This window comes from Acipenser ruthenus, chromosome 25 (assembly GCF_902713425.1).
Source record: "Acipenser ruthenus chromosome 25, fAciRut3.2 maternal haplotype, whole genome shotgun sequence".
Taxonomy (NCBI): Eukaryota; Metazoa; Chordata; class Actinopteri; order Acipenseriformes; family Acipenseridae; genus Acipenser; species Acipenser ruthenus.
Window position 1 is genome coordinate 28,841,040 of NC_081213.1, and position 21,200 is coordinate 28,862,239.

A 21,200-nucleotide genomic window follows, 5' to 3' on the forward strand; every position below is an offset into this window, starting at 1 on the left:
CTTCACTCGTTTCTCTTTCCATGAGAAAGTGATCACAAGCAGACAGGACCTGTTCCAGGGTGAGCAATCTCTCAGAGCTGCTACCACAGCCCCACACTCACTCCTCTTTTTAAGGCGCTGGTTGGCGCTTGTACTGTCCTGCATCGAAGCCTCATCGTGTGTTTGCAGAGCATCTCTCTGCCGTCCCCCAGTTAATCAATCAATCAATCAATCAATCAATCAATCAATACACAGGAACAGCAATCCTTCAACTCTTAAATAAACATGATGTGCCTTTCTCTGAACTTACAATAACATAGAAGCATTCTCTCTCTCTTCAGCCCTACTGATGTTACGCTACTAGGATATTGTGTTCAGTTCTGGTCACCTCGTTACAAAAAGTATTTTGCTGCTCTAGAAAGAGTGCAAAGAAAAAAGCAGCAAGGACCAGGGGTCACAAATGGAGATTAGATAAAGGGGCATTCAGAACAGAAAATAGGAGGCACTTTTTTACACAGAGAATTGTGAGGGTCTGGAACCAACTCCCCAGTAATGTTGTTGAAGCCGACACCCTGGGATCCTTCAAGAAGCTGCTTGATGAGATTCTGGGATCAATAAACTACTAACAACCAAACGAGCAAGATGGGCTGAATGGCCTCCTCTCGTTTGTAAACTTTCTTATGTTCTTATGTGTAGTCTTGTTTGGGTTTATTACTGGAGGTAGAGTTTGTACTGGTAATAAGAAACCCCCAAACGGCTGCAGCCACCAGATTGGCTACTGGTTCCAGTCACTCTGAAAATACCACATTGCAAACATTCCAAGATGTGTTATTATCCGGACACTGATGCGTGCCTGTATTATTAGCATCGCATTCTCCTTCACACTGACGTTACCCTGTTACAAAACGCCCCGGAGCCCTGACCTCCACGGTGAAGTGAACTCTACCCCGCCACGAGCTCGGCTCTGTCACGTGAAGGAGGGTCCGGTCTCCACGTGATTGAGAATAATGACCAGCAGCTGTACAACACGGCAGCGTCCCAGCAGCCTCCTTCGCGTTTCATATGCTGGAGTGCACGGTGTGCGTGCCCAACACAGAGACTACAGCTAATAATATTAACACACGGAGAGCTGACAGCGAGTAAGTACAGAAGAGAGACCGGGTGCGAGTGATAGCGGTGTCGAGCAACCTCTCTTACCGCATTGTAATGCTTACAGGCACCCGAATTGAGAGGCTGTGTTCGCTCGATTCCTTTTACCATTTGATTTGTGAGTTGCGGGAGTCTGTGCGTATTGCTGTTTATAGTTTGCACACAATGGGTGTTGTATGTTTTTTTTTGTTTAATTTGGCGAATGTTACTAGCATTAAAATGTTTTGCTAACAAAACAAAAACTGAGCGCACCAAACAAATGCTTGATCCAGCTCCCCGTGCCCGTGTGCCGATACAGCGAGTGCAGCTCTTTCCTCGTGTTAAAATGCAGTGTTTAAGAGGGCGCTGCTGGAGTAGAGATTGTAGAGGCACACATACTCATCCCATTTCAAACATCACACATGCGGCCGCCACTGGATTCTCTAATCTAGACCTTGGGACGTGTTATTATTGTCCTTCCTTTAAAACAGTGTTTCTGGTTTGCGACAGTGCGGCGCTGTCGCTCGCATAAGAGTGTTTAGACAAAGTAGCTGCACCTAACCGCAGAGCGTTCCGCACGCGTGTGTGATTCTGTGACTGTAGCTGCTCTGTGTTTAGCGAGCAGAGCGGTTCGTGGTTTGCAATTGACCTACTCGTGTTAAACGCTTGTCTCTCAGTGTCTTGTAGTGGCTATTGTTGCCGTGCATTGAACTGGTTACTATTACAGGAGTCGATTGTTCTCAAGTGTGTGTTCTCAATCGTGTACTATCTACCCGCCGTTAGTTTAATGAATCGATGAGTGTGTGTTATCAATCGTTTAATCTCCTCACTGTGTGTATATTGCTGAAGAATGGGACACGGCACAGGAATAGGAAACACACTGACCTGCTTTACTGTTCATTTAAACTGTGACAACAGCGCAGGACAGGGCCGGTTACAATGCAACGGCTTGAGGTGTGCATGATGTAACCATTAATATCAAATTGTGAATCATTACTGTATCTGAACCACAAAGACAGTCAAATCTGAATCATATCAAATCACACTTAAAATAAGTCTGTCATTCATAAGTATCTATCTATCTATCTATCTATCTATCTATCTATCTATCTATCAGAATAATCCAGTGTCATGACCAAAGCATGTTAGAAGCAGCTGTCGGGTAGCTGTCAGTGTTGAGCTGAGCTGCAGTCCGCACTTTGTAATCCACTCCACTGTGTCTGTGTTTGCATAGGTCCTAATCATCAGTGCTGGGTCACTTTGATGTGATACAAGTCTCTTAATATGAAAGCCAGTGTTCCAGTATGGTCGGGTATTGGTTAATAAATGAAGACGTGAATGCTGACTTCAAGCAAGCCGTTTGAACATCCCTCCGCTGTTTATCCAGGTGCAGTGAATGCATTGATCACAGATTTCTTTAGCAGGGTCGCAGTTTGCAGGACACCGCGTCACAAGCTGTAATTGTTTGCTGAAGCTTTGCATGATAGTCGAGGTGAATAATTCAGAGATTTTAGTTTATGTATTACTAGCTTCATACAGCAAGTTTGAAACTCACACCAGCCCTGCTGCAGCCAGACCTGGGGTTCAGAACTCCCCTCAATGAAGTCTAGTATTATTATTATTATTATTATTATTATTATTATTATTATTATTATTATTATTATTATTATTATTATTGAAGTGATCAGGAGTTTGAGTGGGGTTGAAACTCACACCAGCCCTGCTGCAGCCAGACCTGGGGTTCAGAGCTCCCCTCAATGAAGTCTAGTATTATTATTATTATTATTATTATTATTATTATTATTATTATTATTATTATTGAAGTGATCAGGAGTTTGAGCACAGTTAAAATTCGCACCAGTCCTGGGGTTCAGAACTCCCCTCAGTGAAGTCTATTATTATTATTATTATTATTATTATTATTATTATTATTATTATTATTGAAGTGATCAGGAGTTTGAGCGGGGTTGAAACTCGCACCAGTCCTGGGGTTCAGAGCTCCCCTCAGTGAAGTCTAGTATTGAAATGGCCTGCCTGGTTATTTCAGTGATTTACCTGAGCAAGGGCGGTTCAGATGCTCAGGGCTGCTGTGAGTTTCTAACCCTGATGCATTATACACAAGAAGATTCCTTCATGACCAGCACAGGGTTGCCCGCAGTATCACCACTGCTCACAGAGTTGTTTTAGTTGATTGTTGGCAGTTCTTAAACTGTAACCCAAACAGTGATCTTGATTGGCAAGTGCTGCCTCTTTAGAACGCCCTGCGAAGTTACAAACACGCCACTCTCTGCAGCCAATCTGCACAGGCTGGAGCCGAGCGGAGAGTTTACAATCCCGGTTTCATCACATTTCAGCTGGCTGGGGAGTGCCTGCTGGACACTGGGAGCTGCATGCTGTACCGGTGACCTCAGCGTGACTGGCTGTGGGAGAAACTCTGAGGAAATCTGCGCACTCAGTAGCTTGGCTTTGCTGCCTGTGTGTTTTTTTTAGCAGGGCTTTAGTCTTTGCAGTTTGGCTTTACTGTAGTGGTGCCTTTAAGACTCCCAGACGCTGTCTGAGTGAACTCCAGCAGAGTTATGAAACTGTTCTGTGCTGCTGCCCACCTTGTGCAAACAGTGGGAGGGTGGGAGGGTGGGACAGAAGTGAGCTGTGTTCAGCGACTGAATACAGGGCTGGAAATAAGACTCCCATTGCAGAGCATATTGATCCAGTCCTGGTCTTGCTGTGACTTTAATAAGACACACCTCTGAGCTTGTTTACTATGCACTGGGGCTTGTCGAGCTTGTATTAAAACCTGAAATGGGTGAAACTGCCGTCCTAGAGTTACTGCATGTAACACTGAGATGCAGCTGTTGACTATCGTAGAATCCAGGATGTTGGAGATTGCGTGACAAATGAGACTGTGTTGAGAGGCCTGCACTGTCACTCCCTATGCCTGGATAGTATTCTGAGAGCAGCAATGCTTCAATCAACCCATGACTGTCACTCCCTATGCCTGGATAGTATTCTGAGAGCAGCAATGCTTCAATCAACCCATGACTGTCACTCCCTATGTCTGGATAGTATTCTGAGAGCAGCAATGCTTCAATCAACCCATGACTGTCACTCCCTATGCCTGGATAGTATTCTGAGAGCAGCAATGCTTCAATCAACCCATGACTGTCACTCCCTATGTCTGGATAGTATTCTGAGAGCAGCAATGCTTCAATCAACCCATGACTGTCACTCCCTATGCCTGGATAGTATTCTGAGAGCAGCAATGCTTCAATCAACCCATGACTGTCACTCCCTATGTCTGGATAGTATTCTGAGAGCAGCAATGCTTCAATCAACCCATGACTGTCACTCCCTATGCCTGGATAGTATTCTGAGAGCAGCAATGCTTCAATCAACCCATGACTGTCACTCCCTATGCCTGGATAGTATTCTGAGAGCAGCAATGCTTCAATCAACCCATGACTGTCACTCCCTATGCCTGGATAGTATTCTGAGAGCAGCAATGCTTCAATCAACCCATGACTGTCACTCCCTATGCCTGGATAGTATTCTGAGAGCAGCAATGCTTCAATCAACCCATGACTGTCACTCCCTATGCCTGGATAGTATTCTGAGAGCAGCAATGCTTCAATCAACCCATGACTGTCACTCCCTATGTCTGGATAGTATTCTGAGAGCAGCAATGCTTCAATCAACCCATGACTGTCACTCCCTATGCCTGGATAGTATTCTGAGAGCAGCAATGCTTCAATCAACCCATGACTGTCACTCCCTATGCCTGGATAGTATTCTGAGAGCAGCAATGCTTCAATCAACCCATGACTGTCACTCCCTATGCCTGGATAGTATTCTGAGAGCAGCAATGCTTCAATCAACCCATGACTGTCACTCCCTATGCCTGGATAGTATTCTGAGAGCAGCAATGCTTCAATCAACCCATGACTGTCACTCCCTATGTCTGGATAGTATTCTGAGAGCAGCAATGCTTCAATCAACCCATGACTGTCACTCCCTATGCCTGGATAGTATTCTGAGAGCAGCAATGCTTCAATCAACCCATGACTCATCACCGTGGCTTTTAATCCCACAGCCTCCATCATCTTGTTCTGCTTTTGAATACTAATGCAGTTTTCTCAATGCATTGATCATATTCCTAAATATAATACTGTGTACGTGGTTTCAGCTGATGGTTTTTGGAAAGAGTGTATTTTAATATTTTTATAATAGTGTTCTTCATGCATCGGTTATTGTAAATTAGTACCCGTCCAATATTCGATTAGTACAATGTTTGCTTGATTGCACCTCTAATATGCCATCAAGTTTAATAAAGCATTGTAAAGCACAGAGAGGCATGGTAAAGCATATTTACAATGGTAAATGTATAGTATATCCAGAGGACAAGCGGGGGAGAAGTGCAGATGTACTGTGGTACACAGTGTGTGTGTGTGTGTGTGTATAGTGATTGATTTAGTCATGTAGGTGAAAGGTGATCTCTTTGAGGCTCATGTGACTGCCGTGTGTAACGGTCAGGGTGGAGCCAGCTGATTAAGCCTGTCTTTCACAATCCGGAGTACAGTACAGAGAGGCTGGGTATTACTCAACAGGACACACCCTGACCCTGCAGTGAAGTCATTGTTGTGAAAGCTCGGGGTCAAAGTGCGCAGCTGGGCTGAGACAGAATCCAGCCTCCAGCACACGGGCACAGCCAGCATTCGAGGAGCAGGGAGAGCAGAGCCTTTCCACTTGTGTCTGCAGCAGCGTCAGTGCAGTACAGAGTCAAGCAGGGTTACACTGAGACACAAGTAAGTACTCCACGCACAGCAAAGCCAAATTAGTGTGAACTGAATAATATCTAAAGCTCTTTAGAACTGTCTGAGGGGGGCAGTATTAGAATTACAAGACTTCTTACTGCAGACCCAGGGAATATTTAGAGAGGAAACTGGTTTTCCACATTTTAAAAACTGTAATGTTCTGTACAAAATTATGAGCAGAATTACATGTGTGGATGAAACAGAGCGGTTTGTTTGACAAAGCGTTCAGGTGGATTGTTGAGGGTGTGTTAATCTATACCTTGTCTTAAAGTACAGGAGTGTGTCTTCTAGTGAGAAAACGAGAAGGCTGCATTATACAATAAGAGTCAGGGAAACGGTACATGTTAACTTAAACCCTGTTTTTAAAAAAATAAAACAGTCCATAGGTGTAGTATTTGATACTAGCTGGAGATGTTTGAAGCTCGGACAGTGTGTGTGTGTGTGTGTCAGTGTGTGTGTGTGTGTGTGAGACTAGCTGGAGATGTTTGAAGCTCGGACTGTGTGTGTGTGTGTGTCAGTGTGTGTGTGTGAGAGACTAGCTGGAGATGTTTGAAGCTCGGACTGTGTGTGTGTGTGTGTGTGAGAGACTAGCTGGAGATGTTTGAAGCTCGGACAGTGTGTGTGTGTGTGTGTGTGTGAGAGACTAGCTGGAGATGTTGGAGAAACGCTTGTATTTCAGGTCCAGGGTGTTATCATTTCTGTATTTTGCCATTTCATTAAATGTTTGTTCCGAGTTCTATATTGTGATGTTCTGTACCAGGCTGTGGCTCGCTGCTCTGATGAGTGTGTTCTGTACCAGGCTGTGGCTCGCTGCTCTGATGAGTGTGTTCTGTACCAGGTTGTGGCTCACTGCTCTGATGAGTGTGTTGTGTACCAGGTTGTGGCTCACTGCTCTGATGAGTGTGTTGTGTACCAGGTTGTGGCTCACTGCTCTGATGAGTGTTGTGTTACAGGTTGTGGCTCGCTGCTCTGATGAGTGTTGTGTTACAGGTTGTGGCTCGCTGCTCTGATGAGTGTGTTCTGTACCAGGTTGTGGCTCGCTGCTCTGATGAGTGTGTTGTGTTACAGGTTGTGGCTCGCTGCTCTGATGAGTGTGTTGTGTTACAGGTTGTGGCTCGCTGCTCTGATGAGTGTGTTGTGTTGTGTTACAGGTTGTGGCTCGCTGCTCTGAGTGTGTTGTGTTGTGACTCGCTGCTCTGATGAGTGTGTTGTGTTACAGGTTGTGACTCGCTGCTCTGATGAGTGTTCTGTACCAGGTTGTGGCTCGCTGCTCTGAGTGTGTTGTGTTGTGACTCGCTGCTCTGATGAGTGTGTTGTGTTACAGGTTGTGACTCGCTGCTCTGATGAGTGTTCTGTACCAGGTTGTGGCTCGCTGCTCTGAGTGTGTTGTGTTGTGACTCGCTGCTCTGATGAGTGTTGTGTTACAGGTTGTGGCTCGCTGCTCTGATGAGTGTGTTGTGTTGTGTTGTGTTACAGGTTGTGACTCGCTGCTCTGATGAATGTGTTCTGTACCAGGTTGTGGCTCGCTGCTCTGATGAGTGTGTTGTGTTACAGGTTGTGGCTCGCTGCTCTGATGAGTGTGTTGTGTTGTGTTACAGGTTGTGGCTCGCTGCTCTGAGTGTGTTGTGTTGTGACTCGCTGCTCTGATGAGTGTGTTGTGTTACAGGTTGTGACTCGCTGCTCTGATGAGTGTTCTGTACCAGGTTGTGGCTCGCTGCTCTGAGTGTGTTGTGTTGTGACTCGCTGCTCTGATGAGTGTGTTGTGTTACAGGTTGTGACTCGCTGCTCTGATGAGTGTTCTGTACCAGGTTGTGGCTCGCTGCTCTGAGTGTGTTGTGTTGTGACTCGCTGCTCTGATGAGTGTGTTGTGTTACAGGTTGTGACTCGCTGCTCTGATGAATGTGTTCTGTACCAGGTTGTGGCTCGCTGCTCTGATGAGTGTGTTGTGTTACAGGTTGTGGCTCGCTGCTCTGATGAGTGTGTTGTGTTGTGTTACAGGTTGTGGCTCGCTGCTCTGAGTGTGTTGTGTTGTGACTCGCTGCTCTGATGAGTGTGTTGTGTTACAGGTTGTGACTCGCTGCTCTGATGAGTGTTCTGTACCAGGTTGTGGCTCGCTGCTCTGAGTGTGTTGTGTTGTGACTCGCTGCTCTGATGAGTGTGTTGTGTTACAGGTTGTGACTCGCTGCTCTGATGAGTGTTCTGTACCAGGTTGTGGCTCGCTGCTCTGAGTGTGTTGTGTTACAGGTTGTGGCTCGCTGCTCTGAGTGTTGTGTTGTGACTCGCTGCTCTGATGAGTGTGTTGTGTTGTGACTCGCTGCTCTGATGAGTGTGTTGTGTTACAGGTTGTGGCTCGCTGCTCTGAGTGTGTTGTGTTACAGGTTGTGGCTCGCTGCTCTGAGTGTGTTGTGTTGTGACTCGCTGCTCTGAGTGTGTTGTGTTACAGGTTGTGACTCGCTGCTCTGAGTGGGTTGTGTTGTGACTCGCTGCTCTGATGAGTGTGTTGTGTTCTCTTGCAGGTGGGTTGACTGCAGTGAAGTGTTGCTGATCATGGATTACGCAATGAAGTCTCTCTCCAAGTAAGTCAGTAAACGTCCACACCTGTTTCTGATACTTCTTCTCTATTGGATTTGTTTTTAAGTGTGATTGTTCTGAAATGTTTTCTAAATGCAGAGAATAAGAATCAGCGTTCTCCACTGTTACATATTGATGCATTTCACCCCAAAATGTTTCCGTCGCCGGATGCAGTGTCCAATGTACCTGTTTTTATTTCCAGCACTTCTAATACACTGAGAGAGACTTTGTGCTGAAAGCGTTGGCATCACTTGTTCTGTTTCTTTTAGTATTTGCAAATCCGATTCTCTGAAAATGAAAACGTTAGGGAGTCTGCAGGAAGTGTGTGTTGACATTCCCGTGCAGGTGAGAGGTCACTGTGCAGGGTACCTGCAGCCTGCAACTGGCTAGAGCATCTGACCCTGAATCATGAAACACACACCAAGCATCCAGCAACCTGACGCTGCTCTCCGGCAGGTTTCAATGGAGGTCAGCCGTTCCATATCACTCAATAACAGAACGGCAGAGATGATGCTGATTCACAGCGCGGGTCCTAAAAGCACCGCTGACTGAAGAAGCGCTTCACAGAGGACTGGTTTATGCTTTGCATCGCTGTGGCTCGCTCGCCTTGTCTTGTGCTATCGGTTATTCAGAGATACTCTCAATGCACTCTCCAGTGTGTTAGCTTACAATTCACAAAACACATTGGCTAGTGTGACTGTTCCCATTGATATCAATATACTCTGGCATGTGTTCTACTCGCTCGCTGACTGTCGCCCCCCCGCCCCCCCTCTCCAGGTACGTCTCCGCCAGCGCCTCCATGACCCAGCAGCTGCTCACCGGCCCCGCCACCCGACCCAAACCCTTCCGGGTCGCAAACTTCAACCGCAGCATCAAGAAGGGCATCATGGCTGACGGGCTGAGGGACCTGCTGAACAAGGTGAGAGAGGAGAGGAGAGGGGAAGAGTTCTGTGGTAATGTATCCAACGAGTGCTGTTTGGTTCTGGGAGGTGAGGAGAGAGGGATAGAGAGGGAAGGAGAGATGGAGAGAGGTTGAGATCGTTGCCTCCCCAGCTCCTGGACCCCTGCATGTCTCCAGTGTGTGCTGTTTGGTTCTGGGAGGTGAGGAGAGAGGGATAGAGAGGGAAGGAGAGATGGAGAGAGGTTGAGATTGTTGCTCCTGCCTCCCCAGCTCCCGGATGCCCTGCATGTCTCCAGTGTGTGCTGTTTGGTTCTGGGAGGTGAGGAGAGAGGGATAGAGAGGGAAGGAGAGATGGAGAGAGGTTGAGATTGTTGCTCCTGCCTCCCCAGCTCCCGGATGCCCTGCATGTCTCCAGTGTGTGCTCTCTGGTCCTCGAGGAGGACGGGACGATGGTGGACACAGAGGAGTTCTTCCAGACCCTGGACGACAACACTGTCTTTGTCGTGCTGGACAAGGGACAGGAGTGGACCCCCAGTGATGTAAGGACATGGAGACACATTCTAAAGACATGAATCATGACATTAACAATGTATTGTGTATTGTGTGTGACAGCTTCCTCTGAGTCTCAGCATGCTCACTGTCTCTGTCTGTGTGTCTGTCAGGTACATCATGATACACAGTGACAGCTTCCTCTGAGTCTCAGCATGCTCACTGTCTCTGTCTGTCTGTCTGTCTGTCTGTCTGTCTTTTAGAATGGAGAGTACCGCTTGCACCTCACGGACAGGCCTCGCCGCAGGAAGGATGTGGCCAGGATCACCTTTGACCTCTACAAGTCGAACCCCCGTGATTTAATTGGCTGCCTGAACGTGAAGGCCACCCTGTACGGCATGTACACCGTGTCATATGACCTGCGCTGCTACGGGGCCAAGAAGATGATGAAGTGAGTGTGAGCGTCCGAATATCTGTGTGTCTGTGCAGAGGCTAATTCAAGAGCTCAGACCTGCAGAACATCTCTGTGTCTGTGCAGAGGCCAATTCAAGAGCTCAGACCTGCAGAACATCTCTGTGTCTGTGCAGAGGCTAATTCAAGAGCTCAGACCTGCAGAACATCTCTGTGTCTGTGCAGAGGCTAATTCAAGAGCTCAGACCTGCAGAACATCTCTGTGTCTGTGCAGAGGCTAATTCAAGAGCTCAGACCTGCAGAACATCTCTGTGTCTGTGCAGAGGCTAATTCAAGAGCTCAGACCTGCAGAACATCTCTGTGTCTGTGCAGAGGCTAATTCAAGAGCTCAGACCTGCTGAACATCTCTGTGTCTGTGCAGAGGCTAATTCAAGAGACCTGGGCTTCTGTTTCAAGTGGAAGTAATTCATTTGCAGTAACCAAACCCAGAGGCTTCTTCATTGCAGCTGCTGGGCTTGCTCTCTGTTTCACTCGGACTCTCACATGAACTGTAGGGATGTGAATAGGACTCCTATTGCACAGCACTGTCACACAGTCCAGAGTTACTGCCAGCTTCTTCAGCCACAGTGTGTATAGGTAACGAGCGCAGGTGAGGCTTCTTAAACTCACAGTAAAACCAGGAGTGGATCACACTGCTGTGCAGTGGGAGTCTTATTTGCATCCCTGAAATACCGAAAACAGTGAATTTTATGAAGTGACTTAAACTTGTACTTGAAATATTGAGGGGAGCAGTGATAGAAGCGTGTGAATTGAATCTCTTTTTCATCATTGAAGGCACTGAGAGAGACCACAACGTTTCATGTAATGCATCGTGGTGTTTGTTTTAGGGAGGCCCTGCGCTGGACCCTCTTCTCCATGCAGGCCACAGGCCACGTCCTATTGGGCACATCCTGCTACATGCAGCAGCTATTGGACGAGGAGGAGCAGGGGGCGGAGCAGAAAGAGCAGCTGACCCAGCCCACGCAGCTGCAGAGCATCCTATGGGGAAAGACGGCGGTGTGACTTCACAATGGGGAGGGGGCGGGGCCACACTGAGGGCGGAGTTACACAGCATTCTTCACATGGTGCATGTACTGTACTGGAGTGTTGGGGACATTTGGAAAGGGGAGCTCATTTACAGACAGGCTGGCTCCCAAGCCATACTTTATTGATCTGCCGTGCTTTGGTTGAGTTTGAGTTTTGAGTGTGTGTGGGAACGAGGCACTCTTGTAGTGTCTGTGTGTTGCGTGCTGTTCTCCTGCTAGCTACAGGTGTGTCTGCAGACCCTGTGTCCGTTCAGCTTCTTGTAGGAGATATTGTTCAGCTCTCCAGACACCCCCCCCCCCCACACACACACACATACACACACACACGTACACGTGCTCCAGGCTGTCAGTGCAGGGGGTGTCTGTGTGATTCTCACACACTCAGATTCCAGCTGCTTCTCTCTGTAAGGGAGCAATCCCGGACAATCCAGGGATATTGCCATCATGTGCACCCTGATCTGTGTTTTTAATTCAGTTTCCACTCTTGTGTTTTAGGGTTGTAAAGCTAGGCGCATGGGATCCATACTGGAATATAACAATATGCTTGACTTTTATTTGGTGGCAACCCCCCAGTTCACATAACAGAGTTTATACATTATTTTCTGTAATGCGGTACGAATTATCGCTATTGTTTTCCAGAGTATTTGAAATTATAAATTTTCCAGTGTTTATTTAGATTTTGAAAGCCACCCTCCTGCACGAGTTTTATTCAGCAGGAAGTACGAGAACGAGGTGTTTTTCCACCCCACTGACTGCCTGTGCTGCACAGGGTTGTAAGAATTATTTGTTTTTGTATTCACATTCCATTCTCCTTTTTGGGTTTACTGTGGTCTGTTTGGCCGCGCTGCGTGCCTCTGTTTGGCCGCGCTGTCGTCTCACTTCACCATGTTCTGAAGCACGATTTCTCTCCTGCCTTCGCGTTCGTTTCAGATCGTTGCTGCCTTTGTTTTAATGTGTTTAATGACTTGCAGAACGCACACTCAGTGAGCGCTGATGAAGGCTGGTCTTTGCACTGTCACAAATTCGAATGGATTGATTCACTTAATAGCACGGTTTGTATATATCTCTGCAGCACCACACAAGTAGGTGTGTAAAACACAGATCTGAAGAGAGATTCCCCTGTGTGTGAGACTGTCACCGCCGCTCCTGAAGTGAGTAATTCAGAATAAACTCGAGTGTCCCAGATTGCTTGATCTCTGCAGTGAGTGGACTGCCTGCGCCTGGCTTGGTCTTGTGTTGCGCGCTGACCCCGCTGTTGACCCTGTTCCTTCTCGTAGCATGTCATGATGCTCTATACGTTAGCATGGCGCTGTCCGCTGTGTGCAAACACCCAGACTGGCCGTCTCCATAGCTCTCCTTACTGGGCTCTACTATAGGAATGCTTCAAGGAGAGCGAATGCTTACTGTTTAAAAAAACAAAGCTCACGACTGCAGCTAGGAAATACAGAATTCATGTTTTTGTTTCTTTTTCTTTTGATAGTTGTTTCTTGTGTAAAGTTGTAGTTGTTTGGGAGGGGGAGGGGGAGGGTGGAAGATGCGTGTGAAGATTTTAACCCTTGCCTGTTAAAATGAATGATCAGTTCTAAGAAGCTGGCATGCAGATTTTGCAAAGTTACATTTTTTTCAAAGGTTTGAATTAAAGGATTTGAATGCATAATATGGGGGGTCGGGGGGGGGGTTGCTGCTGCTGTGGGGAGAAAAAAAATCTCTTGAAATAAATTGAAGGACTGTGTGTGTGTGTGTGTGTGTGAGTGCGTGCGTGACCTGTGTCTGTGTGTGTGTGAGTGCGTGCGTCATCTGTGTGTCTGTGTCTGTGTGTGTGCGTGCGTGACCTGTGTGTGTGTGTGTCTGTGCGTCTGACCTGTCTCTGTGTGTCTGTGTGATAATGCTGTATACCCCCCTCCCCCATCTCTGTCTGGATATAATGTGTACCACAGTAACAGCACAGCAAAGTGTAGTAAAGTAAAGCATATTTATAAAAACAAGCTATATAAACAATGATACATGCATTGGAAAGCTAACCATTCTGTGCAAAGTTATTGTCAAACTTTTCTATAAGGAGTGTTTCAGGTCTCTGCTTTGTTGCATGGAGTGTGTTCAGTCTATGAATACAGGGGTGAAGCTGTATGTTTAATAGAATTGTGTAATAAAATGATTTGTAGATGATTCTTCTCATAATAAAAGTTTAATAAAAGCTGGGTTTGTGTTTGTTTTTCCTGCAGTGTTTCATTCTGTGTTGTATGCTTTCTGTCCTGTGCTGGTTCGTCAGTTTTAAAGCCCTCCTCCGTGCTCTCCTTGCTGTTCAGAGGGCATCACGGGAGCACTGGGCATACTGCGCATGTGATAGCATTGTCATGACTGGGTGTCCTGCTTGAACAGGTCAACTACTCGAGGAGTAAGTGCATCGTTCTGGGACCGTGGAATTGCACAGGAGAGATGCAGCCAGTTATTCCAATGCAATGACGTGGTTATGCACTCCCTGTATTGCAAAGCGCTACCACACAATGGACTCCAGCTGTCCTTATTAACCTGCCTGTCTGCCTGACCCCCTGTTTCAGTAAAGAAAGAAGCCAGCTCTGCAGTGTTTCTCAATCTGAGGAAGGGAAATGTATTGGAGACGATTGCGAGGCTCCACTTTGCAATGATGAGGAGCGCCATGAAAACAGTTCTGAAGCTAATTCCAGGTCCCGCCCCCACTGGAACCTGTCTGCAGCAACTCCACGTGAAACAGCAGCGAGAGAGTCGGTCTCGCTCTCAGAGCGTCGTGACAAAGCATTCTGAACGCTTAAAACACAACCGCTTCTCCAGAAACACGTGCAGTGCTTCTGTTTGGAGTTCATGACTTCTACACTGATGTGTTTGTAAGGGTGCGGTGGCTGCCTCTAATCAATCTCATTGACAGGATGCTTTCTCTTGCACTCTTTGTATGACAGACAAAGCAAAGAGTGTGCGAGGTGCATTAGAGGCAGCCACCGAACACTCGGTCATACATGAAGGGTATGCAGTTAAACTTGTGTAATATCTATCCAGTGTGTTCTGTGGTGAGGTTGAGGCAGAGGACAGCGATGGAAGTCCCATTGCTGTGAGGCTCTCTGGGAAGCATGTGCGTCAGCCAGCCAGCCGGCCCCTGCCTGCTCCGGTAATTTAGTTTAAACACAGCTTTCCAGAGATCTCTACATCCCGTGGAAATGACAGAGGGAGAGGAGCCAGCTTGGATGATGAGAAAATGAGGAGCTGGCAGGGGGAATCGGGATCATTTCAAGGAGGCGCTGAGGCATCAGCGGGCGCGTGTTCAGAGGGATTGAAGTACAGAGAGAGCCTCTTCATCCGCAGCTGTCTGTCCTGCACACGCCCCCTGCAGGACATGCGTTGCAGTGACTCCACCCAGAAGATTACTATGTGGTTTTGCAGCTCCTCCTCTTCAGTAATGACTGTCGTGTTCCTGTGTGTGATTCGCTGGCCCCGGGGCGTTCTTGAATAGTAATCGTTTGGACTTGACAAACCTGAAAGCTTACACAGGATTCTGATGGGGTCAGAACTGTAGATATGTTTTATTAACACTTGCTATGCGTGTTTCTAAGTGTTTGTTGTGTATCAGGTTGAGAGTGGACTTCATTCTGGCTCGCTCCTTGCCTGTCAGGCCTGTGATTGAAGCGTGCAAGAGAAAGTGGTCATGCTGGTTCAAGACCTGATTCATGGGAGGAACCAAAAACAGTCAATTCTACCCTGTGTTGCATTGCGTCCAGCTTAAGAGTTAATAGTAAGAATTTGTTCCATAGTTCTCATCTCTCTCTCTCTCTCTCTCTCTCTCTCTCTCTCTCTCTCTCTCTCTCTCTCTCTCTCTCTCTCTCTCTCTCTCTCTCTCTCTCTCTCTCTCTCTCTCTCTCTCTCTCTCTCTCTCTCTCTCTCTCTCTCTCTCTCTGCCTGTGATTGAAAGAGGTTGCTGAGGAATTCTGTCCTGCTTGTGTTTCACAGTGAAGGACTGCGCTCGTATCTATGCTGTCTCCTGCAGCCTCTCTGAAGTTGTTGTGAACAGTTATTCGCATGTCCTGCGTGTTTCACAGTGAAGGACTGCGCTCGTATCTATGCTGTCTCCTGCAGCCTCTCTGAAGTTGTTGTGAACAGTTATTCGCATGTCCTGCGTGTTTCACAGTGAAGGACTGCGCTCGTATCTATGCTGTCTCCTGCAGCCTCTCTGAAGTTGTTGTGAATGCTGCTGGTACGTGGTGTCACATTCAAATCAAGCATTACAGGGATTATCACAGCCTGGGTCCCAGTGTGGAAGTAAGGCAGTTCCCTGGCAGGACTTTGATCTTGTGAAACAGACACACAGAGCAGTGCCTTGCATAATGCATGTCTGAACCAGCGCAGTGCATGTTTGTAATAGAACGGTACTCTGTACGTTTGACAATCCCATTTCAAACTCATATAAAAGAGATTACTGTCATAGAAGGCGCACTGTATTACATGCATATGTACGTGTTTGTGGTTTATTTTTTAAATGTAGCTTGCCAGCCCAGATTGAGTGGCAGCTTCAAGGCACAGCAGATGGCAGAGTTTGCCCTCAGCACCTGGTACATGGTGCCAACAGGCTTATCTGCATTTGTGCCAGCGCTGTAATATTGTCGACATGTGTGAGAATCAGCAACAGCTGTTAGTGGTGTTGATGTTTGCTGGCATCATTGCAATATGTAAGTGACCATACATCTGTATTCTATTACAGTAAATTTGTAGTTTTGCTGTCATTCAATTCCTGCATTCTTATCTGTCAGCATTCAATTCATTTATAGATTTGAAAGAAACCCCCCTTCTGGAGGCCGAGGACGAATCTTTACAGCTCAACAGGAGGCTGCTGGAGTGGATATGCTGGCTGCTGCCAACAACACCATGCGTTTGAGAGAGAGTCAGAGCACAATCATCCAAGATAATGAAATAATTCACAATGTAAATCGCGTCAGTCTAGCAACAAGTGACCGTGTCCTGAAGTGAAAGCAGCGGACAGTGACGCTGGTGTCCAGGGTGCCTTCGGAATAACGATGGGGTAAAGGCGGTGAGGCACCAGTATGCACACGCAAGTCATTTCTGCACTCCTTACAATACTGCAATGCACATGTATACTGCTGGAATAGCTAACAATATGCAGCATACTGATATCTTCACATTGCGTGATCTGTGATACTGTTTTTCTTTCTTCAGAGAATAATGGAGCTTGAGGTCAGTATCCCTCTACATGATTTCATATACATGGATGAGGCTGGCTTCAATTTGAACACATTGAGTTGATCACTGTTGATATACCCGGTCAACGAAGAGGAAATATTTGCATGGGTACTGGTATTATTATTTGTTTATTTAGCAGACGCCTTTATCCAAGGCGACTTACAGAGACTAGGGTGTGTGAACTGTGCATCAGCTGCAGAGTCACTTACAACTACGTCTCACCCGAAAGACGGAGCACAAGGAGGTTAAGTGACTTGCTCAGGGTCACACAATGAGTCAGTGGCTGAGGTGGGATTTGAACCTGGTTACATGCCCTTTTCTTTAACCACTGGACCACACCGCCTCCTATCTCCAGGAATGGTGTTGTTTCCCATATCCCCACACAACACAGCACGCCTGCTTGTGTTTTTAGATACGATGTACGGTAGTCTTGTACCCCTAGAGGAGAGAGGACTGGAGGGGCTGCAGTTGACACACTTTGTTGTAATATGGGACAATGTTAGCTTCCCCCACTCTGCTCTTGTTAGGGAGTGGTTCGAAGCTCATCCCCGTCTCTCAATGGTGTTCCTCCCTCCATACTCTCCGTTCCTGGACCCCAGAAAGGGTTAAATATGCTGTATTGATGGTAGTATTTATTGTACCGCTGTGAAATGGCTGATCATGTGAGCTTTTCATTAGATGACAGACTGTATTGTTTTGATGTACTTATTTCATTTTGTGACATATTTCATATTTTGAGAGCATTAGAGCAATTTGCAAATGAAATGTGTTATTTGGCAAACTATGTTTCAGTTTTAACTGTTTTGAGAAAGTAGCCCAATGTTTCATGAAATGTATGTAAGCGATTTGGAAATACTGTAGAGGAGAGCTGGCTGGCTCTTCATTTCATGCTTTAATAAAGACTCCAGGCTTCAGCTCTCGTGCTGTAAGCAATGTGTCACTGTCCAGCAGACAAGAGTTTAATATCTAACCGCTGCAACGGAGAAGGAGAGGAGGAGAGAGAGCGGCTCTGCGTTTACACACAGTAATTGCTGCAGCTGATTGATGACAGAGACAGAGACAGAGAGATATTATCAAGGTTTCCACAACACCCCTTAGAAAAGTTCACCGCAGTGCATTTGCAATGTAATTCATTTTGCTGTTTCCCATGGTTATACTATGTGTTTCCCATGGTCTGCAATGCTTTTTTTTAACATGCTTCCCTATGCTTTACCAGGCTTGCAGCACATATTTGAAGATATAATATTTAACATTAATACCTCAAAGTGTGTGTGTGACTCTGTGACTGTTATTACTTATTATTATTTATTTCTTAGCAGACGTCCTTATCCAGGGCGACTTACAATTGTTACAAGATATCACATTATTTTTTACATACAATTTTTACATACCCATTTATACAGTTGGGTTTTTACAATCTAGGTAAAGTACCTTGCTCAAGGGTACAGCAGCAGTGTCCCCCACCTGTGACTGAACCCACAACCCTCCGGTCAAGAGTCCAGAGTGTGTGTGTGTGAGTGTGAGTGTGCGTGCGTGCGTGTGCTCCGTGTGTGTTCTGGTATTGTGGACCTGGCTCAGGTATGCAGAGTGAAGCTGGTGACTGTGTGTGTGTGTGTGTGTGTGTGTGTGTGTGTGTGAGAGACTCTGTGTCTCTGTGTGCGTGTGTGTGTGTGTGTGTGTTCTGGTATTGTGGACCTCGCTCGGGTATGCAGCGTGAAGCTGGTGACTCTGTGTGTGTGTGTGTGTGTGTGTGAGACTCTGTGTCTCTGTGTGCGTGTGTGTGTGTGTGGGACTCTGTGTCTCTGTGTGTGTGTGTGTGTGTGTGTGTGTTCTGGTATTGTGGACCTCGCTCGGGTATGCAGCGTGAAGCTGGTGACTCTGTGTGTGTGTGTGTGTGTGAGACTCTGTGTCTCTGTGTGCGTGTGTGTGTGTGTGGGACTCTGTGTCTCTGTGTGTGTGTGTGTGTGTGTGTGTGTTCTGGTATTGTGGACCTCGCTCGGGTATGCAGCGTGAAGCTGGTGACTCTGTGTGTGTGTGTGTGTGTGAGACTCTGTGTCTCTGTGTGCGTGTGTGTGTGTGTGGGACTCTGTGTCTCTGTGTGTGTGTGTGTGTGTTTGTGAGACTCTGTGTCTCTGTGTGTGTGAGACTCTGTGTCTCTGTGTGTGTGTGTGTGTGTGTGTGTGAGACTCTCTGTCTCTGTGTGTGTGTGTGTGTGTGTGTGTGAGACTCTGTGTCTCTGTGTGTGTGTGTGTGTGTGTGTGTATTCTGGTACTGTGGACCTCGCTCGGGTATGCAGAGTGAAGCTGGTGACTCTGTGTGTGTGTGTGTGTGTGTGTGAGACTCTGTGTCTCTGTGTGTGTGTGTGTGTGTGTGTGTGTGTGTTCTGGTATTGTGGACCTGGCTCGGGTATGCAGCGTGAAGCTGGTGACTCTGTGTGTGTGTGTGTGTGAGACTCTGTGTCTCTGTGTGTGTGTGTGTTCTGGTATTGTGGACCTCGCTCGGGTATGCAGAGTGAAGCTGGTGACTCTGTGTGTGTGTGTGTGTGTGTGTGTGTGTGTGTGTGTGAGACTCTGTGTCTCTGTGTGTGTGTGTGTGTGTGTGTGTGTGTGTTCTGGTATTTTGGACCTCGCTCGGGTATGCAGAGTGAAGCGGGGCTACACTGTGTCTCACACTCTCATTAGCACCTCGATGCTGTGAGAGCGAGGAGTGGAAGCTTTCTATTTTTGAATCTGCTGTTTTGAAAGCGGCTCGCATGTCCTCTCTGTCTCTTTCTCATCGAGAGCGGTGATCCCCACACGTTCTGTTGCAGCACGTTGTGATGATACAACCTTTACTTTGTATCTAAGTTTCATGTGATAATCCCAAGACTTTACAGTACTATCCCTTAGGAAAGTTTACTCCTTATTAAAAGTATAGCAATCTGTAATCAAGCACAGTGAAAGCAGGGTGAAGCCGATAGAAAAACATGGGAAATGCAGAGAGTAACCATGAGAAAACTGTAAAATTACTGAGGTAAACTTTCAAACAGGCCGCTGGGATGACACCCTTTCCCTTTGTATAGAAGACGTTTAAAACTACCCACAATTACAAAACACACAAGCAGTTTCTCATGTCAGGATTCGGGTTGGGTAGGGTCAGGGTTAGGATTAGGGTCAGGGTTAGGTTGGGGTCTGGGTCAGGGTCAAGGTCAGGGTTAGGGTTCGGTTAGGGTTCAGGTTATTCCCAGGCTGACAGTATACAGCCTGCCAGGGACTTTCTCTATTACTCTGTTCCTGTCTCGAGATCCTGTCGTTGCAGGTAGTGAGAGAGATTCCTCCAGGAGTCCTCCAGTGAACGTGAGGGTGTTAATTGAAGCTGTAGTTATACTGCGTAACCCCAGGGCGGCCCAGCGTTAGTGGAGCCCCCCACTCACTCCCTGCCATTCATCCAATTAGAGCCCCTTCAATCCAGCAGAGGCTGGCTGGAGAGTCTCATTGAAACTGATCTCTCTCTCTCTCCCTGTTAGTCACACAAGCAGCTAGCTGGGGGGAGTCAGAGTCGTAATGAATCTGCAACGAGAGCGAGAAGGAGAAAGGTAGTGAGGGAAAGGGAAGAGAGAGAGACAATCCCAGGCTGGTGCAGGCCTGCTTGGAGCTCCAGGGCTGGATAATCATCTGTGAGATAACAGTCTGACTCTGGAGAGATCCTCTAATACCTGTGAGTGTATGCTGTCCTTCACAGCTCAGCAATCACCAGCCCCCCCCTCCCCTCTCTCTCTCCTCTCTCTCCCTCTCTCTCTCTCTCCCCCTTTCTCTCTCTCTCCTCTCTCTCTCCCCCTCTCTCTCTCCCTCTCTCTGCCTCTCTCTCTCTCCCCTCTCTCTCCTCTCTCTCTCTCCCCCTCTCTCTCCCCCCTCCCCTCTCTCCCCCCCCCCTCTCTCTCTCCCCTCTCCTTTCTCTCTCTCTCTCTCCTCTCTCTCTCCCCTCTCTCCTCTCTCTCTCTCTCTCTCCCCCTCTCTCTGCCTCTCTCCCCCCTCTCTCTCCCCTCTCCTCTCTCTCTCTAGCACAGTGATGTGTAATGAAAGCATGGTAAAGAACAGACAGGGATGAGAAGAACATAAGAAATTTTCCAAACGAGAGGAGGCCATAGTGTAGAGAGGATGCATGGTAAACTATGCATAGATGCAGAGCAAAACTATGGGAAAAGCAGCAAAATGACAATCTGTCATTTAAAGATGTGTTCAAATGTTTAGCAATGAAGGCTCTGTCTACCAGTTTATAAGCTCTGATGAAGACACTAACTCGGGAGACGACCTCGTCTGTGTGCTGAGTCTTCACCTATAGGTACTGACCGCTGCGTTGGGCATCAGTGCTTCAGTAATGCTTCTGTGATCAGGGTCTTCTCGATGGTTCACTGCTCCACTCTAGCCTTGCCCTGACCTGCAGTGCATGTGTTGCAGTGTGACAGGGTGGTCAGCGGTCAGGCAGGCAAGCACGACTCGCACAAACACAAACGTCTTGTTGTTACCAGGTGTGTAAGCTCTTGTAGCAGCAGCTAGTGTCCTTTCCCCACGAGTCCCTGCTCTGAACTGACTGTCACAGTCAGTATGTGCTTGTGTATGTGGCCAGGCT

At 47.2% G+C, this 21,200-nt stretch overlaps 1 protein-coding gene across 3 annotated transcripts; it reads left to right on the plus strand.

The window, feature by feature from the left end:
• Nucleotides 1-952: 952 nt before the first annotated feature.
• On the plus strand, nucleotides 953-13,566 carry LOC117962611 (lipid transferase CIDEC-like). 3 transcript variants are annotated; one of them, XM_034906619.2, is made up of 6 exons: nucleotides 953-1,118; nucleotides 8,432-8,491; nucleotides 9,264-9,405; nucleotides 9,777-9,926; nucleotides 10,140-10,327; nucleotides 11,175-13,566. In XM_034906619.2, the coding sequence occupies exons 1-6, from the start codon at nucleotides 1,042-1,044 to the stop codon at nucleotides 11,347-11,349; spliced, it is 792 nt and encodes a 263-aa protein (XP_034762510.2). In that variant the 5' UTR covers nucleotides 953-1,041; the 3' UTR covers nucleotides 11,350-13,566. The 3 variants fall into 3 exon arrangements, with proteins under 3 accessions (XP_034762510.2, XP_058856095.1, XP_034762511.1); XM_059000112.1 differs by lacking the exon at nucleotides 953-1,118 and adding an exon at nucleotides 2,371-2,494; XM_034906620.2 differs by lacking the exon at nucleotides 953-1,118 and adding an exon at nucleotides 5,774-5,906.
• Nucleotides 13,567-21,200: the final 7,634 nt, after the last annotated feature.